Genomic DNA, 18,175 nt, shown 5'->3' with positions numbered 1-18,175 from the left:
GAACCAAGATTACGAGAGAAATATCATAACATCCGATATGCAGATGGTACCACCCTTATTTCAGAAAGTGCAGAAGAACTAAAGAGCCTCATGAAAGTGAAAGAGGGTAGTGAAAAACTTTGCTTAAAGCTCAACATTCAGAAAACTAAGGTCATGGCATCTTATACCACCACTTCTCAGCAAATAGTCAGGGAAACAGTGGCAACAGTGAGAGACTTTATTTTTGGGGGCTCCAAAATCACTGCATATGATGACTACAGCCATGAAATTAGAAGACACTTGCTCCTTGGAAGAAAAGCTATGATCAACCTAGAAAGCATATTAAAAAGCAGAGACATTACTATGCTGACAAAGTTCTGTCTAGTCAAAGCTCTGTTTTTTTCCAGTAGTCATGTATGGATCTGAGAGTTGGACCATAAAGAAGGCTGAGCACTGAATATTTGATGCTTTTGAACTGCGGTGTGGGAGAAGACTCTTGAGAGTCCCTTGGACAGCAAGGAGATCCAACCAGTCAGTGCTAAAGAAAATCAGTCCTGAATATTCATTGGAAGGACTGATGCTGAAGCTGAAATTCCAATGCTTTGTCCACCTGATCCGAAGAACTGACTCACTGGAAAAGACCCTGATGCTGGGAAAGCTTGAAAGCAGGAGATGGGGATGACAGAGGATGGGATATTTGAATGGCATCACCAATGCAATGGACATGAGTTTGAGCAAGAACCAGGAGTTGGTGATGGACAGGGAAGCCTGGCGTGCTGCAGTCCATGGTGTCACTGGTCGGACACGACTGAGTGACTGAAGTGAACTGAACTGATACATAAAAGGTAGAGATTTAAACAAATGTATTGAATTGGGTGAAGTATGTTTATAATTTAAGATGAGCTCTGCTTATATGTTAACATTCATAAGTACAAAGTCTATGATATACGGTGACCTTAACATTAAGCCATGGTGGTGGATCATAGACTCAGAATTTGTGATCAGCTAAGATCTAATTTGCTCCAGATATTTCAGTAGCTTTGAGAAGGCACTCATTCTCTAGAAAAGAGTAACTCTCCATCTGAGGGCCTGTGTGGTCTCTGGGGAGGGGCCATCTGTGGCTGCACCTGTGATAGTCTTTGTGGACATTTGGAACAGGAGTCAAGTCAGCCAAGATCAGACTTGGGTTGTGAGTGAGGAATTCAGATTTTTCCTGTCTCCAATCTCCCTCTTAATGAGAATTCACATCTATCACCTGTGAAAGGAGAACATTTAAATTATTTTTTATGATTCTTACCATTGCGGGTTATCTCCTTGCTATTGTGTGGCCTGGATGCAAGTCTTCCCAGAGCTCCTCTGTGAGCACAGATCTCCTGCGATGCAGGGTTTTCACATGAGCTGAGGCCCCAGAGACCACATGGACTGGATCTGAGAGGACAGCTGGGATCCATCCTCACTATAACTCAAGTGAAATACCCTGAGCCTCCCTGCCCAAACATGGGTCCCAGGGATGCTTTGTCATGACCACTTGCTTGACTCCTTCCACCATAGGGCTCTAAACCATCCCTGTGTCTCAGTTCTAATCAAACTTCTCTTTACTATTTCAGGCTGTTCTCTGAACTTCTCCAGAGAGGTGGCTGATCCTGGGGAAGGAGGAGAGAGCCCTTGGCTGCTCCAGGGGCAGAAAGCAGACCCTGGGTACGACGATGTTGAATTCAGTGCCCTGGGAACATCCCCAGTGACTTTCCCATGATGCTTTATTAAATATGAGATGAAGCCTCAGATATTCTAACTGCCTGTATTTCAATAGAGTAGAGCTGACCTGTAATTGTGTTATGTGGAAATTTCTCAAAATGAGATATTCTGAATAAATTAACTTTTTGCTCTGATGCTAATTTAACAAACTTCATGTCAAATGATTTTAGAAGATTGGTCCTGAAACACCATTTTCCTCAAAGGAAATACAAGATGAGTGAGCTGCCCTGCTCCTTCACCTGTCTTAGAGGCTAATGAGGGCATGATTTTGCCCCAGCTCACAAATGCTCCAGGTCACTCTTATTAAGAAAAGGATATAAACTTGGTCCACATTCATACCCTCCTTCCTAACAAGATGAACTCATGGAAAAACAAAAACAATTCTGAACATTCCTTGGTGCTCTCCCTGAGATGTCACATCACCTGTTTGTAACTTGTTCCTTGACACCAGACTGAATGTGGGTTTCAAAGTGGAAGGTTGATTTGTGGGAGAGAATGGATACAACTTTCCTTATCCTGCCTAAATGTTCATAGGCCAATTAAAAATCTAACTGTACATAACTACCTGTTCCTTTTTCATCTCTCATTTATTCCTTTAGTGGATACAAACACCTCTTTGCTCATCTCCCATGTCTGTTTGATTATCCAATCCTTATAAATCCATTCTTTCCTCTCCATCTCTTCCTACTATTTCTTCAGGATGCTGCTATTTCTTGTCTCTCCAAGGATCTCTCCTTCTAAGTGAATTGTATCAGTTCATATATATCTTCAAGTTGATGGAGGGCAAACTGATGCTCACCCACACCCTGTGTTCAGGTGGGACAAGAGGGCAAGAATGTGGAGACCTAGGCAGAGGGGATCCAGAAGAATGGATGTAGACAGAAAGATCAGGAACAGTTGGCTATTTATTTTTCGGAGACGTGGATGGAGGCATCTTATATGACTGATCTCTCACAGGAAGAATTTCAGCCAATGGGCTTTTTTGAAAACATCTATTTTCAGATGCTTCAAGATTGCTTTAATCTGGTTACTACTGAAAATGTAATTGTGATCCTGCTGTGATTCCTCAGGGTAGAGAGAGCTGTCATGCAGAAGTGGCCAAGTAAAGATTACGTTTACACAGCACTCCCCCTGCACCCCCCACCACCAAGTCCATTGTGGACATGTGGAGAAGCTGCTGAACTAATTTAAGCCCTGAGAATGCTGGCCTGGTTGTGAGCTGGACCCACCCGGTTACTTGATTGATGACTCTGGATGGTTTCTAAGGCTTCAACCTACACTCACACTTGCAGTCTTCATAGTTCTAGGCTGTTCTTGGGGATGGGAAGATGCCCAGGGCTTCTCCCAGGGAAGCTCACATGTCTATTCCCTTGGGAAGTGATGAAATAGATGACATATGATGAAATCAGGCACACATACCAAGAGGCTCAGTGAACTCCAAGGAAACACAGATAAACTATTAAATTCAAGAAGACAATATATGAACAAAATAAGATTAAACAATATTTCTCATCGTCATTATTATTGTTTTTAATTTTTGTTGCACTGGGTCTCTGTTGCTGGACATGGGCTTTGTCTAGTTTCAGCAAGCAGGCCCTACTCTTCTTTGTGGACAGCAGGCTTCTCTATGCACGGGTTTGTCTTATTGTGGAGAACAGGCTCTAGGCACGCAGGCTTCAGGGATTGCACCATGCCACCTCCTATTTGTGCTTTGCGGTTCCTAGAGCTCAGGCTCAGTAATTGTCGAGCTAGGGTGAGTTACTCCACAGAGTAAATTTTTTACAGAGATAGAAAGAATAAAAAAGGAAGTAAACAGGGAATTTATTGATGGTTTGGTGGTTAGGATTCGATGCATTTACTGCTGTGGTCTGGATTCAATCCCCGTCAGGGAACAGAGATCCTTCAAGTTTTGCAGTGAGGCAAAGAGAATAAGAGAAGGAACGAAACAGAAAAATGATCCAAACAGAAATTCAGCTGCTTAAGATTCAGTTCAGTTCAGTGGCTCAGTTGTGTCCTATTCTTTGCGACCCCATGGACTGCTGCAGTTGGGCTTCCCTGTCCATCACCAACTCCCAGAGCTTGCTCCAACTCATGTCCATTGAATCAGTGATGCCGTCATCCAACCATTTCATCCCCTGTCGTCCCCTTCTCCTCCTGCCTTCAATCTGTCCCAGCATCAGGGTCTTTTCCAATGAGTCAGTTCTTGGCATCAGGTGGCCAAAGTACTGGAGTTTCAGCTTCAGCATCAGTCCTTACAATGAATATTCGGGACTGATTTCCTTTAGGATTGACTGGTTGGATCAGTTGCTTAAGATTACAATGAATGAAATGCAACACAATGAAAAATGCTACAGAGAGCATCAACAACAGCAGAAGACTCTGTAACTTAGAAGGCAGGACCATTGAGGTTACCCCGCCAGGGGACAAAGAAAAAAAGGAATGAAAAAGTGTGAAAGAATCTGTGTGTAATATAGCATAACATTCATATAAACAACCTGTACATTATTGCAGTCCTGGAAGGAGAAGAGAAAGAGAAAGTGACAGAGATTGTACTTAAAGAAATAATACCAGTCAAGTCCCAACTCTGATGAGATTTAGACTTCCAAGTCCATGTAGCTAATAAGTCCCTCCTCAGAGTTCATTCAAAATGATCATCCCCAAGACACATTGCTTGTATTCAAGAAAAAGAGAGAATTTTATAAGCAACAAGAGAAAAGTAAATGCTCACAAAAAAGAAATCCCCTTAAAAATATCAGTGGACTTCTCAGTAGAAACCTGAGAGTCCAGGAGAGAAAGGGTGATATATTCAAACTTATGAAAAGAAAAAACCTACCAACCAATAATAATTTTCTCAGGAAGGTTGTTTTTCATAAATGAAGACGATATAAAGCCTTTCCCAAACAAACAACATTTGAGGGCATTCACCAACATTAAGCTTGTCTTACAAGATTGCTGAGGGGAGTTCTTCAAACTAAATGAAGGATGCTAATTTTTATATGAAAGAAGTGAAAATATGCAACAGACTTGTAAATGTAAATATTGAATCCAACTCAGCATACTCTAACACTGTAATATGGCAGTGTGCTAACCAGTTAGCTTTAGCCTAAAGAAAGTATTAAAATCGCTACAGAGAAAAGTATTTTGTTAGTGGATATACAATCTAGAGAGGTAAATTGTGACATCAAAAACAAAAAGTGTAGAAGGGGATAAAAAGGTAGAGCTTTTGTACGTCATTGGAATTAATTTGTGATCAGTGTAGTATATACTGTTGTCCCTCTAAGATGTTTTACGTGAGCGATGTGGCAATAAAAACATAAAAACTTACAGTAGATTCATAAAAAGTAACAAGAAGGGACTCAAAGAGCAACATTATCCAAAATTATCAGTTCACAGTTATAACTGTTGTGCAGAACAGTTGAACTGTTCTGGTCTCCACATCATCTTTCACGATCAGCCCAAGAGGACTCTCCTTCAAAAAGTGAAAGACTAATTAAGCTGTCTGTTATTTTAAGCCAAAGAAATCTTTTGGCACCTCATCTCCTTCCTTATGTCATATCAATGGTACAGCTGTTCTTTTTTAATTGCAGATTTCCTTCCTGTGATATTGCTGTGTGATTTTAATGACAAAACTGCCAATGATAAATCGTATGAATATCCTGCCTCCTCAGTTGGGTTTGATTAAGACTTGTTAAGAAGCCACACGTAGGTACTTTGTGGTTTGTCTTGTGTATCCTTAGAGATTTGCAGTGTTCACTGTGACATATTTGTTGGTGATAAGCTGTTTGTTTTTGAAAATCAAATTTTGCCTTGCTAATTGCCAGAAACATTTGCCTTTAAATCAAAAATATTAGCTAAATGATGTTCTCAGAAACATTTCTTTATATTCAAGACAATTTCTTTTCAACATTTAGTACAGTGCCATTCAGCCATTCAATAAATATTAGCTGGGAATCTGTTAAGTTATAGAGAGGGGGAATATAGAGCTTATACACAGGCACAGGCCTCACCCCAATCCTGGGCCCCGGCAAGGCCTCAGACAATGCCTGCAGACTGCAGGACCTTGGTTAGCATGCCCAGATTGGGAAGCCTTCGATGACAAGGAAAAGAGATCTGATCACAGAGTCTTTGATGTGAAAGGAGGAACACATTTTGCTGCATTTCCAGTGTTCTGAGGCAGGTCCACGGGCAGGACTCAGCTGCACCAAAGCTCCGCATGCAATAGAGCCTCGGTTCATAGAGTTTGAGTCTGAGCAATCACTCAGGCTTTGAGCTCTGAGTGCCACCCCAGAGGCACTAACCTTAGGTTGAAGTGGTTTAAGCATCACCACCCACAAGAACTCAATAGCTCTGCAGTTGGTAATTGCATCAGCTCTGAGCAGAGGTGGATTAATCATGAAGTTAATGAAGCTTGGTCTTCAGAGCCTCTCCTTGCACCAGCCCCTTCTAAGCCCCGAGGGGGTCCCTAGGGCTGTTGTTGAAACAGAGCAGCACTCTATGATCCTTGCCCCCTCACCGTGTCTTCTGCCTGCCTTTTGCCTGTGGAACACTTAAGTCAAAGAATAAGTTTAATTGGAGACGTGAGAAACGTGGAAACAAAGGGAAACAGTCAGAGGAGACTAAATAATAATAATGTAGTCACTAAACACAGTCAAGGACCTTTAGTTCTTTCTCAAGGGTTATAGATAATATTCTGAGCCATATCCGATGAGCTGTCTTATAGATACAAAACACCAGGTGGAGTAGTGAACTACTTGATGACCATACTGTACCCAGGAGCATCCACATTCTGAGAATTGACCACAAAGAAATGGGAACAAGTACACCCAAGAACTAAAGATTAACTGTACCTAAAACAACCAATGGATGTTTTGGATGGCATCACCGACTCAATGGACATGAGTTTGAGCAAGTTCCAGGAGTTGGTGATGGACAGGGAAGGCTGGCATGCTGTAGTCCATGGGGTTGCAAAGAGTCGGATACAACTCAGCAACTGAACTGAATTGAAAACAACCAAGATGATGCTAACCAGACCACTGATTACCAATGTGAAGATGACTGTACTATTTCTGCATGTAACTCCCCTACCACTTTGTCTATAAAACTCTCACCCCCTGCTTGTCATGGGGGGTGAAAATTGGCCTTTGGACAGATGTCTGCCACTGTCCCTGCCAGTTACCAGCATATGAAATAAAGCAAACTTTCTTTTCCACCAACCTGACCTGTTTACTGGCTTTTAAGCAGTGAGCAGCCAGACCCCACACACATACCTTTCAGTAACATGGTCACAAGGAGATAGGCTTTGAATGTGCTATTTTCTTCAGTTGAGGGAAAAAAAATTCAGCAAAATTATTTCTTACCCAAAGGTGAAGAAATTAATTAACTACATAGAACACTACATCCAGGAATCAGATTTGTTCAGGAAAAATGAATAAACTGAAGAGGTTTAGAAAGTACATGCTTCCTTTTCATTAGTACAGGATTGGAGGAAAGTAAAAATATGATGAACTGACTAACTCAGAGCAAAGGAGAGCTAAGAGACAAATTTGGGAAACTGAGCCTGACTGTCAGCACAGAGTGATATAAAGGGAACAGGAGATGCAGCAGGGATGGGTCCTCTTAGACAGGACTTAGATCTAGTTGTTGGTCAATCAGAAATGGTGATTGAGAACCAGCCAGGCCCAACAGAGGATGCAAGCTGACCACCTGAGGGAGTAGCTTGGGATGAAGACACAGAAGGAAGAGGAGACCCCGGAAAGTACCTGATTCATGTGACAGATTCTTTTTTTCAAGTCTTCCTTCCCATTTGGATCTCTCATAATAGACTCCATTCTGCTACTGGAACAACTGACCCCCAAATCTCAGAAGCAACAGATACATGCATATACACGTTCATTACCAACCTACAAATGTACTGTTGTCAGTGAGACACCATCAGCTTGCATGTGCACTATTTGGAACACACAACTTCTGGGGAAGAAAAGAGAGAGACTAGTGAGTCACATGGGGTTTTCATGTCTCCACTCGGAAGAGACACATGTGACACCACCCACATTTCATTGGCCAGAATGAGTCACTGGGAGCTAGAAAAGAGCTATTTGAGGAGTATTATTGTCGATGCCACATCCTTGATAGCAATGCTGTCAGTTTTTTTCTTGCCTTGGTGAAGTTTCTGAGGTACAGCTTTGTGCAGAAATTAAATGTGATTGGACCCTCCCCAGAGTGACATTTGAAGAAGGCATTTTCTATCTGGTTCCTTTGTCTGGTGTGTCTCTGACTCCTTACTCCACTTCAGTCTGTGCCAAGTGTGAGTAGTCAGATTTGTGTCTCCCCTGTCCCTTTCCCACTCAGTATCATTAACTCAGGGTGGTTTTCAGCATTTGTTCATGCATTCATTTCTTTATTTATCCACTATTTGTTAAGCTCTTTCTATGTGTCTTTACTTGACTTTAAATAGATATTGAAGAATAAGACACAATACTTGCTCTCAATAAGCCCCACTTTAAAGACAGTGGGCAAGATTTTATAGATTAAATAGACACAGTGGTAATTTTGAGCTGGAGAAATTAAAAAGAGTTCACAGAGGTGACAACTCTGTGCATTTAAAAACGAGAAGATTTATCAGTTTTCTTTCTGTAGTGGGCTTAAAAACATGTCCTCTAGAATTCAAATATACATAAATGTAATGTACTCTATTTTTATGACTGATTTCATCTTGTGCACTAACAAGGGATGTTTGTGTGGATTGAAAGTTCCATAAAGTTAACACAGACTCTCCTATTTAAAATTTGTCCCTCAACTTAGCTCGGGTTCATTGTAATAACTGTCTTGTCATTTCTAGTGCAAGCTCCCTGCTGAGACTGATTTTCCTCTATTTAAGGAGGCACCTTCTTGTCTCTCCTCCCACAGACAGTGTCTGGGGTGGGAGGGCTTCTTCCTTTCCAACAGCAGTGGGGAAGGGTCCTTGGTCTGCATGCTCTCCACTTAGAATCTGCTTGTCTTTGATTTATTAGCTTTGATCTGCTCTTGTCTCTGGGTATCTGATGTTGCACTATAGAGGAATGAATGAGGCCAATTCAGTGCCACACTCTTTGTTCAATGTTTCTGGTTATAGACTGTGAAGGGCTGAACAGAAGTGATGGGCTGGACATCACCAGCTCATGACCTTGCTTTCCTTCATGCCCTTGTGATGAAATGGTCTTTGGTAAAGGAGTCTTTACAAACCTTGGTCCCATCCATGCAAGGAACACAGATGGTGAGGCAGGTCGCCAACACTTTGGTATAACAACTCAGTTAATAATTTTCTGTTAGAGTTGTATGCCTCTTTTTTAATTAAAAAATATTTTGTATTTTAGTCACTCTGATTGGTTCTGAGGAAATTTTCCTCACGCAAGCAGGTTTAATTATCAACTTTCCTAGCAAAGAGATTACTGAACCTCTGAAACCGCCATATTCTCATGGTGACTTGGGAATAATAACGCTACATGTTGTACTTCTTTACAACCCATAAGGACAAATAGTTAGCCTAAGTAAAAGAACAAGATTTTTTCTGCTTTTTACTTCTGCACTTCTAATTCAACACGGAAGCTGTTCACATTTTTTATAAAAAAATTGCTTCCTGTTACAGTTGTGTGCGGTTTGAATTGAATATGTGCCAAATGATAAATACATAAACATCCTGATCACTTGGTCATATCTGATTAAGACCAGAACAGGAGGCTTCAGGGTCTTCACCTGTCAGGGTGCTGTGGTTTGTCTTCTTTATCTTCAGATATACAATGAAACGTGCAGCGTTTATGTTTAGAACTGGCTCTCTCAGCACTGCTCTCGTACTGGGGCTAGGTTGTTTCTAGATACTGCAATTTACTGCATTCATGGCAGACAGGTGTTGAAGTGAACACCTCATACACCTCATACATACAGCTCATACCATTTAATAGTATTGAAATATCATTAAAACAAATGATGCAGCTTGCATTGTGCTGTTACATCCTCATGACAAGTTAAATTATTTCTCAAAAGATTTCTTTTTTATTTTAATGACTTGTGTAAAATACCAGGCTGACATTCATTCATTCAGGTACACAAGACACATCATTTGGAATTTTTAGTTAGCCAGGCATTGGGGATATGAAGGTGAATTAGATGCAAAATGTTTTACTAAGTACATTCGAGTTTATAAACTAAAATGATTAAGTAAATGACTTAATTCACAAAAGCTCACCTACAGTAAGATTGAGGTTCTTGAGCAGTTACCTGGGGCACAGAGAGAAGGGGTGATGTGTAGAAGACTCACAACTCTGATTGGCACCAATCACCATCACAGCCTATAGTTCCTGGGAGAGTTCCGAGAGCCACAGTCAAGGCTCCAGGTAACAGAACTGAATTCCTGTTCTAGAGTCCTGGGATTCCTGTGATCAGATGGTGGGAGATGGCCTAACTCTGCTTCTTTACTACTACTGTGTGTGTGTGTGTGTGTGTTAGTCACTCAGTAATGACTAACTCTTTGTGACTCCATGGACTGACTGTAGCCCCTCCAGGCTCCTCTGTCCATGGGATTTCCCAGGCAAGAATACTGAAGTGGGTTGCCATTTCCTTCTCCAGAGGATCTTCCTGACCCAGGGATCAAACTCAGGTCTCCTGTATTGCAGGCAGATTCTTTACCATCTGAGTCATCAGGAAGGCAGATTAACAGTGGTACGTAATACTACTACTATGTACTGCTGTTCTCGCCTGGACAGTTCCATGGACAGAGGAACCTGGTAGGCTACCGTCCATGGGGTCACAAAGAGTCGGCCACGACTGAGCAAATCAACATCAGCACATGTACTACTGTTAGCTAGTGTTGTTTTATCACATGCTAATGCCAACTCACTTAATCCTCACCAAAACTCAGTAATCTAGGCATGACCACAACCCTCCTTTTACTAATCAGAAAGAGTAAGAACCCTGTTAAGGGTCCACACAAGGCATGCAGCTAAACTGTGAGTCAAGACCAGGCAGTCTGGCTCCCGAGTCTGTTCTCCAGACCCCTGCCTTCCACTCTTTCAAGTTCACTGTGGACACAGCTGTGTTAGTGTCCTCTCTAAAACTTTCCTCCTTCAAATCTTGGATGAGATTGGACACTAAGATTTTCTTATGTGTCAGAGAAGAAGTAACTTCTTCTGAGGGTTAGTTGGTCCGTGTTGACCCTGCACACCCAGCTCTGGGTAGAGGGTGCTGCCTGGGGATAGCCTATCAGCCCTGAGTCAGCCCTTCCTTTCCAGCCCATCCTCCCATAACAGAGTCTGGAACACTTAACAGTGTCTTACCTGTGAGATCTCAAACCCAAGGTGAGTGAGACCGTGTGTACCTGGTTCACTAAACACATCCCTGTGTCATCCAGTGGGAGGGATGATTGGATCCCAAAAAGCGTGTCGTGTGTTCTAGGTGTCTGGCTGGTGGTTCCTGGTGATGGTGTGGAGTCCATAACTGGGTAAGGAATGATTTCTCTGGGCCCAGAAGGACTAGAGCATCAATTCTAAGTGACTGAGCAGATCTTGGTCCTTCTCCAGCCCCTGACTTTAAATTTTGGTTTTGATATTTATAATCAGTTTTTATCATTAATGTGTTAAATGTCCAGATATAGAAGGATATGGGGCTCAGGTACAAGCACTGGGCTTGAGAGTGAGAGGACCAGATGACAAGGAAGTGAATCTTGCAAAAATAATGGGTAAATATTAGCATATTTAAGAGGGAGGAAAGCTTGTGTTCAATTGTCTTTTCTCCTGAGTCTCAAGAAGGAAGGATGGGTATGACAGGACAGAGAAGCTGTGTCTGCAGGCCAGGATGAGGGGTCCTTCTGGTGTGGGGTGTGGCAGGGCTGTTAAATGGCCAGCAGCTGCCCTGGGTGTTGGCCAGGCTGAGACATTAAGGGGTGTGTGTGTGTGGCTCATGAAGCCATGTCTGAGCTCTGGTGGGGACTCTGGGGCCTGTGTGTCACAGATGCTTCCTTCCATGTCAGTGCTGAAAAGACAGATTCAGGATGAGGGGGCCTCAGGGTGGGCTTGTTTGGACCACAGGGCTGCATCATGGGAAACTTGAGCCTGAGGGGGTATAAGGAAAGGGGGCAGCACATTAGTGACCTTGAATTTTGATGGGGGAGCTCTACCTTGCATCCCTTATGGTCCTTCTCGGTTTTATACTCATCCCAGGATTACTTTCTGGGGAGCATCTGAGAGCTTCTCTGATCAGTGGAAACAGAACAAGGCATTAATGGCTATACTGGACATCAGCCCCTTCTGCTTGAATCTGTCTCATCAACCCACCTGGGATTCCATTCTTGTGGCCACCTTTCTTCTTAAATGCAGAACTGAGGAGGTGGGGTCACTGATGTTTCCAGGAAGCATGAACACCTTCTCTTCTCTGCTTCACTCACCCTTTCTTTCCCCATCACATGCAGCTATCCTGTAGAAGAAGACTTTCTATTTCCCCTTCTGTCTGGAGCTGTTCCCTTAACTTATATTTTGCATCTTCTTTAGTTATGGTTTATGATACAAATGTATTCTGAATCTTATCAAACCATACTCTCAGCTTATGAGGGGGATAAATGTGAAGTTTAGAAAACTTTAGTCTTTCTAAACTATAATTTTCTTCTTCTTGTTGTTGTTTAGTTCCTTAGTTGTGTCTGACTCTTTTCAATGTGATGGACTGCATTGGATGTGAAAGGACCACCAGGCCCTTCTGTCCACAGAATTCTCCAGGCAAGAACACTGGAGTGGGTTGCCATTTTCTTCTCCAGGGAATCTTCCTGACCCTGGGATCAAATCTACATCTCCTGCTTTGTGGGTGGATTCTTTACTGCTGAGCCATCAGGGAAGCTCCATGCTTTCTTCTAGAGAGCCCCGCTACAAATTTGGAAGACTAGAGTTGAAAGAGACATTACTTTGCCAACAAAGGTCTGTCTGGTCAAGGGTATGGATTTTCCGGTGGTCATGTATGGATGTGAGGGTTGGACTATAAAGAAAGCTGAGCACTGAAAAATTGATGCTTTTGAACTGTGGTGTTGGAGAAGACTCTTGAGAGTCCCTTGGACTGCAAGGAGATCCAACCAGTCCATCCTAAAGGAGATCAGTCCTGGGTGTTCATTGGAAGGACTGATGCTGAAGCTGAAACTCCAATACTTTGGCCACCTCATGCAAAGAGTTGACTCATTGGAAAAGACCCTGATGCTGGGAGGGATTGGGGGCAGGAGGAGAAGGGGACAACAAAGGATGAGATCGCTGGATGCCCACCGACTCGATGGGCATGAGCTTGAGTAAACTCCGGGAGCTGGTGACGGACAGGGAGGCCTGGCATGCTGCGATTCATGGGGTCGCAAAGAGTCGGACATGACTGAGTGACTGAACTGAACTGAACTGCGAGTTGAATGATGATTCCTCCTCTCTTTGTTTCCTTTAATAGCAATCTCTTTCTTTCTATAAACATTTTTTTGGTGACTAGTTGAAAGAAATACTTCACATAAAATGAAATGCAATAAAGGGAAAGGGATTTAACATGTCTGAATGTCCCTATAGGGAACCCACCTGCCAATGCAGGAAACACAGGTGACATGGTTTTGATCCTTGAGTCAGAAAGATCCCTTTAGAAGGAAATAGCATCCCACTCCAGTACTCTTGCCTGGGAAATCTGTTGGACAGAGAAGGCTGGCGAGCTATAGTCCAGGGGTTGCAAAGAGTCAGACACGCTGAGCTCACAGGCATGTGCTCCAGGACCCAGTCTCCAGATCATTCTGAGAAAGGGGAGAAGACCTGCAATCTCACCCCCCCACACTTGATGGGTCTCACTTCATGCCTCCACAGTCACCTGTGAGCTCCTGTACTCCTGGTCCTCATTTTCTGCTGACCTGATAAATATTATTGTATTTCAAGACTTCTTGTAGGTCTGTGCTTCCACCCTGAGCTCAGTGCTGGGGAAAATCGTTACTTGATTCCACAAAAGATATTCTCCACAGGCCAACAGATCCCACACCCAGAACCTGTGAGATCTCACAGTCTGCAGATGTCAACCAGGGTGATTAGGAGAGAGAAAGGCACTCATGGTTTTTGATGCACCTTTTCTATCCCAGTCCCTGTCATGGGACCAGGCTCTCAGGACCATGGAAGCAGGAGATCAAAGGACCATGTTGTTCATATAAGGAGATGTGGAAGATTCAGAAGCTCATTGGTGTTCAGAAAGGGGCAGATGCAGCCTCCGATAATGTCTTAAATGGTGAAAGGTGTCGCTATTGGCTCTCAGGAGGGAGGATGTAGGGGATGGTCTATATAGACCCCGGTCGGCACCCTGAGGCCTCCTCACAGGCTGACCCTGCAGCTGGGACTGTGACCTTGAGGACGTGAAATCAGGATGGCTCGGAGCCAACACCTCTCCCCCCAGGGACTCTGTGTCCTCCTCCTCGGCACCGTGGTGGGTGGTCAAGGTAAGAACTGCCCCTCTGTCCTGGGTTCACAACAGGGAGTGGACACTGTGGTGAAAGGAAAGTTGTCTGGAGCTGTGGAGACATGGTCTCAGTGTTTTTGACTAAAAAGGAGCCACACTGACTGTGAACACTGGTCCCTCTCCTGTGGGGGGTCCACTGGTCATAGCGGCAGATTTTACAGAGCAGTGAGATTTGCTCTGGCCCAAGCTGGGTCAGCCTGAGTCCCCTCCACTGTTTCCCTTGTTCTCAGGGAGCTTCTAGGAGTCCCAGTGGCCCCCAGTGTGTGGAAGTTCCAGCGACTGAGCCCAGCTGGGACTCTGGGCTGTTTCCACATGCTCCATGTGCCTGGTGTGTGAGCACTGCCCCTGGGTCCCTGTGTTTCCTGTGTCTTGTGTGAGGAATGTGTGAGGATGTGTGTATGTGAGGGTGTGTGTGTGTGTAAAGAGAATGTGTGTGTGAGGGTGTGAAGAGTGTGTGTGTTTGTGGAGTGTGTGAGTAGCGTGTGAGGGTGTGTGTATTTGTGTGAGAATGTGTGTGTGTGTGTGTGAGTGAGTGTGTGAGGCTGTGTGTGTGTGCACGTGTGTGTAAGAGGGATGGAGCCTGTCTGGTGAGAGGAATGGGGCTGCTGAGCAGGGACTGAGTCCCTTGGTCTGTGAAGCACACAGGGTCTCACAGGGCTGGGTGTCATGGCCGCTGCATGTAACCAGATCAGAGACAATCGTGCACCTGCCTGCCTCTCTCTGGCTCCTCTCCCCCATCCCCCAGCTCCCCTCTGCTTGTTGCCCTGTCTGCCCGGCACTGGGCTCTGTGAGAGGCTCTGCCTGCTGGCCTCGCCTGTTCCCACCAGGTGTTCCTTGTGGATCAGAGGAACCTGCAGCCAGGAGAGGGGACCTCTTGTCTGTAGAGATCAGCTGAAGCACAGCCTTAGCGGTATAATTTCCCAAGTCTCTGCCCCAGTCGCTGTGATGTTTTCTGATGTGCTGGGGGCCTGGAATTATCCTTTCAACTTCCCAGGATCTGCTGTGACTCTGTAGGGAGCACTTTCTCTCATGCCCTCTCCTGTCCCTCCCTGGGAGCTGCTTTCCCCTGAGTGAGAGTGGAGTATGTATCAATCGTTCTGTCATGGTCTGCAAGGTTTCTTTGGACAAATCCGCAGCTCTCCTTATGGGAGTTCTCTTGGGTGATGGAAATTTTTTCTTCTCTTTAGACCTTTAGAATTCTCTTTGTCTTTGCATTTGGACAGTTTAATCGGTGAGTCTTAGAAAAGGTTTGGATCGAAATTTTGGGGTGACTTATTAGCTTCTTGAATTTAGATGTCCAGATCTTTCCCCAGGTTTGGGAAATTCTCAACCTGTGTTTTCCCTTTCTTTTTTGATTATTTATTTTTGGCTGTGCTAGGTCTCCTTCCTTGCATACAGGATTTCTCCAGTTGTGGTAAGCAAAGGCTGCTCCCTGCTGCAGTGCAGACTTCTCACTGCAGTGGCTTGTCTTGGTGCAGACCACAGCCTCTAGGTGCACAGGTTTCAGTAGTTGTGACACATTGGCTTAGTTGCTCTGCAGCATGTGGAATCTTCCTGGACCAGGGATTGAACTGATGTCCTCTGCATTGACAGGTGGACTCTTATCCATGGCACCACCAGGAAGTCCTCAGCCCTTAATTCTTTTCTCCCTTACTTCTCCTGTCCTGACTCCATTGCATACATTGTTCCTCTTTGTGGTGACCATAGCTCCCACTGGCTTTCTATATTCCTTTCATTCTCTTCTTGCTTCTCTACTTGGATACTTTCAACTGATCTTTCTTCTAACTCATTGATTCTTTTTTCTTTTTCTTTTCCTTGGTCAAGTCTATTGTTGAATCTCTGTATTGAATTTTTCAGTTTATTCATTATATTGTGTGGGTGCTAAGTCACCTCAGTCATGTCGCCTCTTTGTGACCCTATGGACTGTAGCCCACCAGGCTCTTCTGTCCATGGGATTCTTCAGGCAAGAACACTAGAGTGGGTTGCCATGCCCTCCTCCAGGGGATCTTCTGGACCCAGGGGTTGAACCCGAGTCTCTTACATCTCCTGCATTGGCAGGCAGCTTCTTTACCACTAGAGCCACCTGGGAAGCCCATTCATTTATTATTCAGTTTCAAAATATCTGGCTAGTTCTTTTTTTTTAAAAAAATGTTTTATATATCTTTATTGTTCTTATTATTTTATTTGCATTGTTTTATTGGTATCATTAAATATTTGAGTTATCTTGTAACTCTCTGAGCATCTTTTGAAGTATTATTTTGAATTCTTCATTGGGCAATTCCTAGATCTCCATTACTTTCAGCTGGTTACAGGAGGTTTACTTATTCCTTTGGTGGGATTTTGCTTCCCCGATTCTTCTGGATGTCTTATTCTCTTGTAGATGTCTGCACATTTGCAAAAGCAGTCATCGCTACCAGAATCTATATTATGATTTCAGTAGGGAAAGCCTTTCACCTCTGGGTAGGGGAACACTGGAATGTTATGCAGGATGCCAAATGCAGAGGCATAAGGTGGCACTGGGTCTGGGAGGACATGAGATCCATTTGGCTCAGGCTGCTGATGTCCACAGCATTGACAACTGTGTGGTGTTTTGAAAGTATTGCAGGGGGCCTGCTGTCACTGGAATGGTTGTTGGTATCCTCAACAGCACCTCTGGTTCCAAAGCCTAGGGATCATGACCAGCAGTGGTGGTGGCCAGAGCCAATGGTGTGCACACACTTGGCTTTGGGGGTCTGTTGCAGGTGCCTCTGTGGTGGGAGATGATGGTTGCAGATGCTCATGTTGTGGGACGGCCTAGGAAGGCAGCAAAGGCCAAGACCCACAATGGCTCGTTGTTCAAACTCATGCCCATTGAGCTGGTGATGCTATCTAACCATCTCATCCTGTACTGTCCTTCTCCTTTCCTTCAGTCTTTCCCAGCATCAGGGTCTTTTCCAATGAGTCAGCACTTTGCACCAGTTGGCCAAAGTATTGTAGCTTCAGCCTCAGCATCAGTCCTTTCAATCAATGTTCAGGGTTGATTCCATTTAGGATTGACTGGCTTGATCTCCTTGCTGTTCAAAGAACTCTCAAGAGTCTTCTCTAGCACCACAGATCGAAAGCATCCATTCTTCATTGCTCAGCCTTATTTACGGTCCAACTCTAACATCCATACATGAAAACCATCATCTGTGCTGGTTATTAATTCTTTCAGGGGTAAAATCTGCTGCATTTGTCTGCAGAGCAGGTCACTGTGAACTGTGATTTCTCCTGCATGTGGTTGCTATTGGTCCTTTGCTCTTCTTTCTTATGCCTAGCCATCTCTATAAGACTGGCTCAGCTTTGCAGGTCTGCGTGAAGTGAACCTGAAGCAGGACTTCCATATGGTGCCCCCAAAGGCTAGGGACACTGGTTACTCAGCCTGCTCTTACCCCCCTGGTGAGAGGAACTCTGAGTGATGATGGTTTGGAGGAAGGAATGATGCTACCAAAATGTTTTATATATCTTTATTGTTCTTATTATTTTATTTGCATTGTTTTATTGGTATCATTAAATATTTGGCGTGGTCAAACTTCTTAGAATACTCCAGATCTTTCTGGAGCTGTTTTTATTACTGATCACTGTTTAACTTTTGGTCTTTTTCTTTTAAGAGGATGGAGGCTGCTGTCTCCTACATCAGCATTTTGGTAATGGCACACTTGAGGTCTTTATTCCTTGAGAGAATGGTTTTGAGTGTAGAATTTTAATTTGGCAATTTTTTTTTCCTTTCAGTAAATTTAAAGTTTCAATCTACTCTACCCTGTTCTTGGGGATTTAGATGTTAGTATAGGTGTTTCTCCAGAGAAGGCAATGGCACCCCACTCCAGTGTTCTTGCCTGGAAAATTCCATGGACGGAGGAGCCTGGTAGGCTGCAGTCCATGGGGTCTCGAACAGTTGGACACGACTGAGCGACATCACTTTCTCTTTTCACTTTCATGCACTGGAGAA

At 43.9% G+C, this 18,175-nt stretch overlaps 1 protein-coding gene across 1 annotated transcript in view; it reads left to right on the top strand.

The window, feature by feature from the left end:
- Positions 1-18,175, top strand: part of LOC122679941 — a 405,877-nt gene that overhangs the window by 181,695 nt on the left and 206,007 nt on the right. The window contains 2 exon segments of the mRNA XM_043880800.1: positions 1,587-1,725; positions 14,115-14,188. Of these exon segments, the coding sequence (XP_043736735.1) occupies positions 1,587-1,725; positions 14,115-14,188 (213 nt within the window).

Source organism: Cervus elaphus, chromosome 22 (genome assembly GCF_910594005.1).
Source record: "Cervus elaphus chromosome 22, mCerEla1.1, whole genome shotgun sequence".
Taxonomy (NCBI): domain Eukaryota; kingdom Metazoa; phylum Chordata; class Mammalia; order Artiodactyla; family Cervidae; genus Cervus; species Cervus elaphus.
This window is presented reverse-complemented; position numbering and strand designations above follow the sequence as displayed.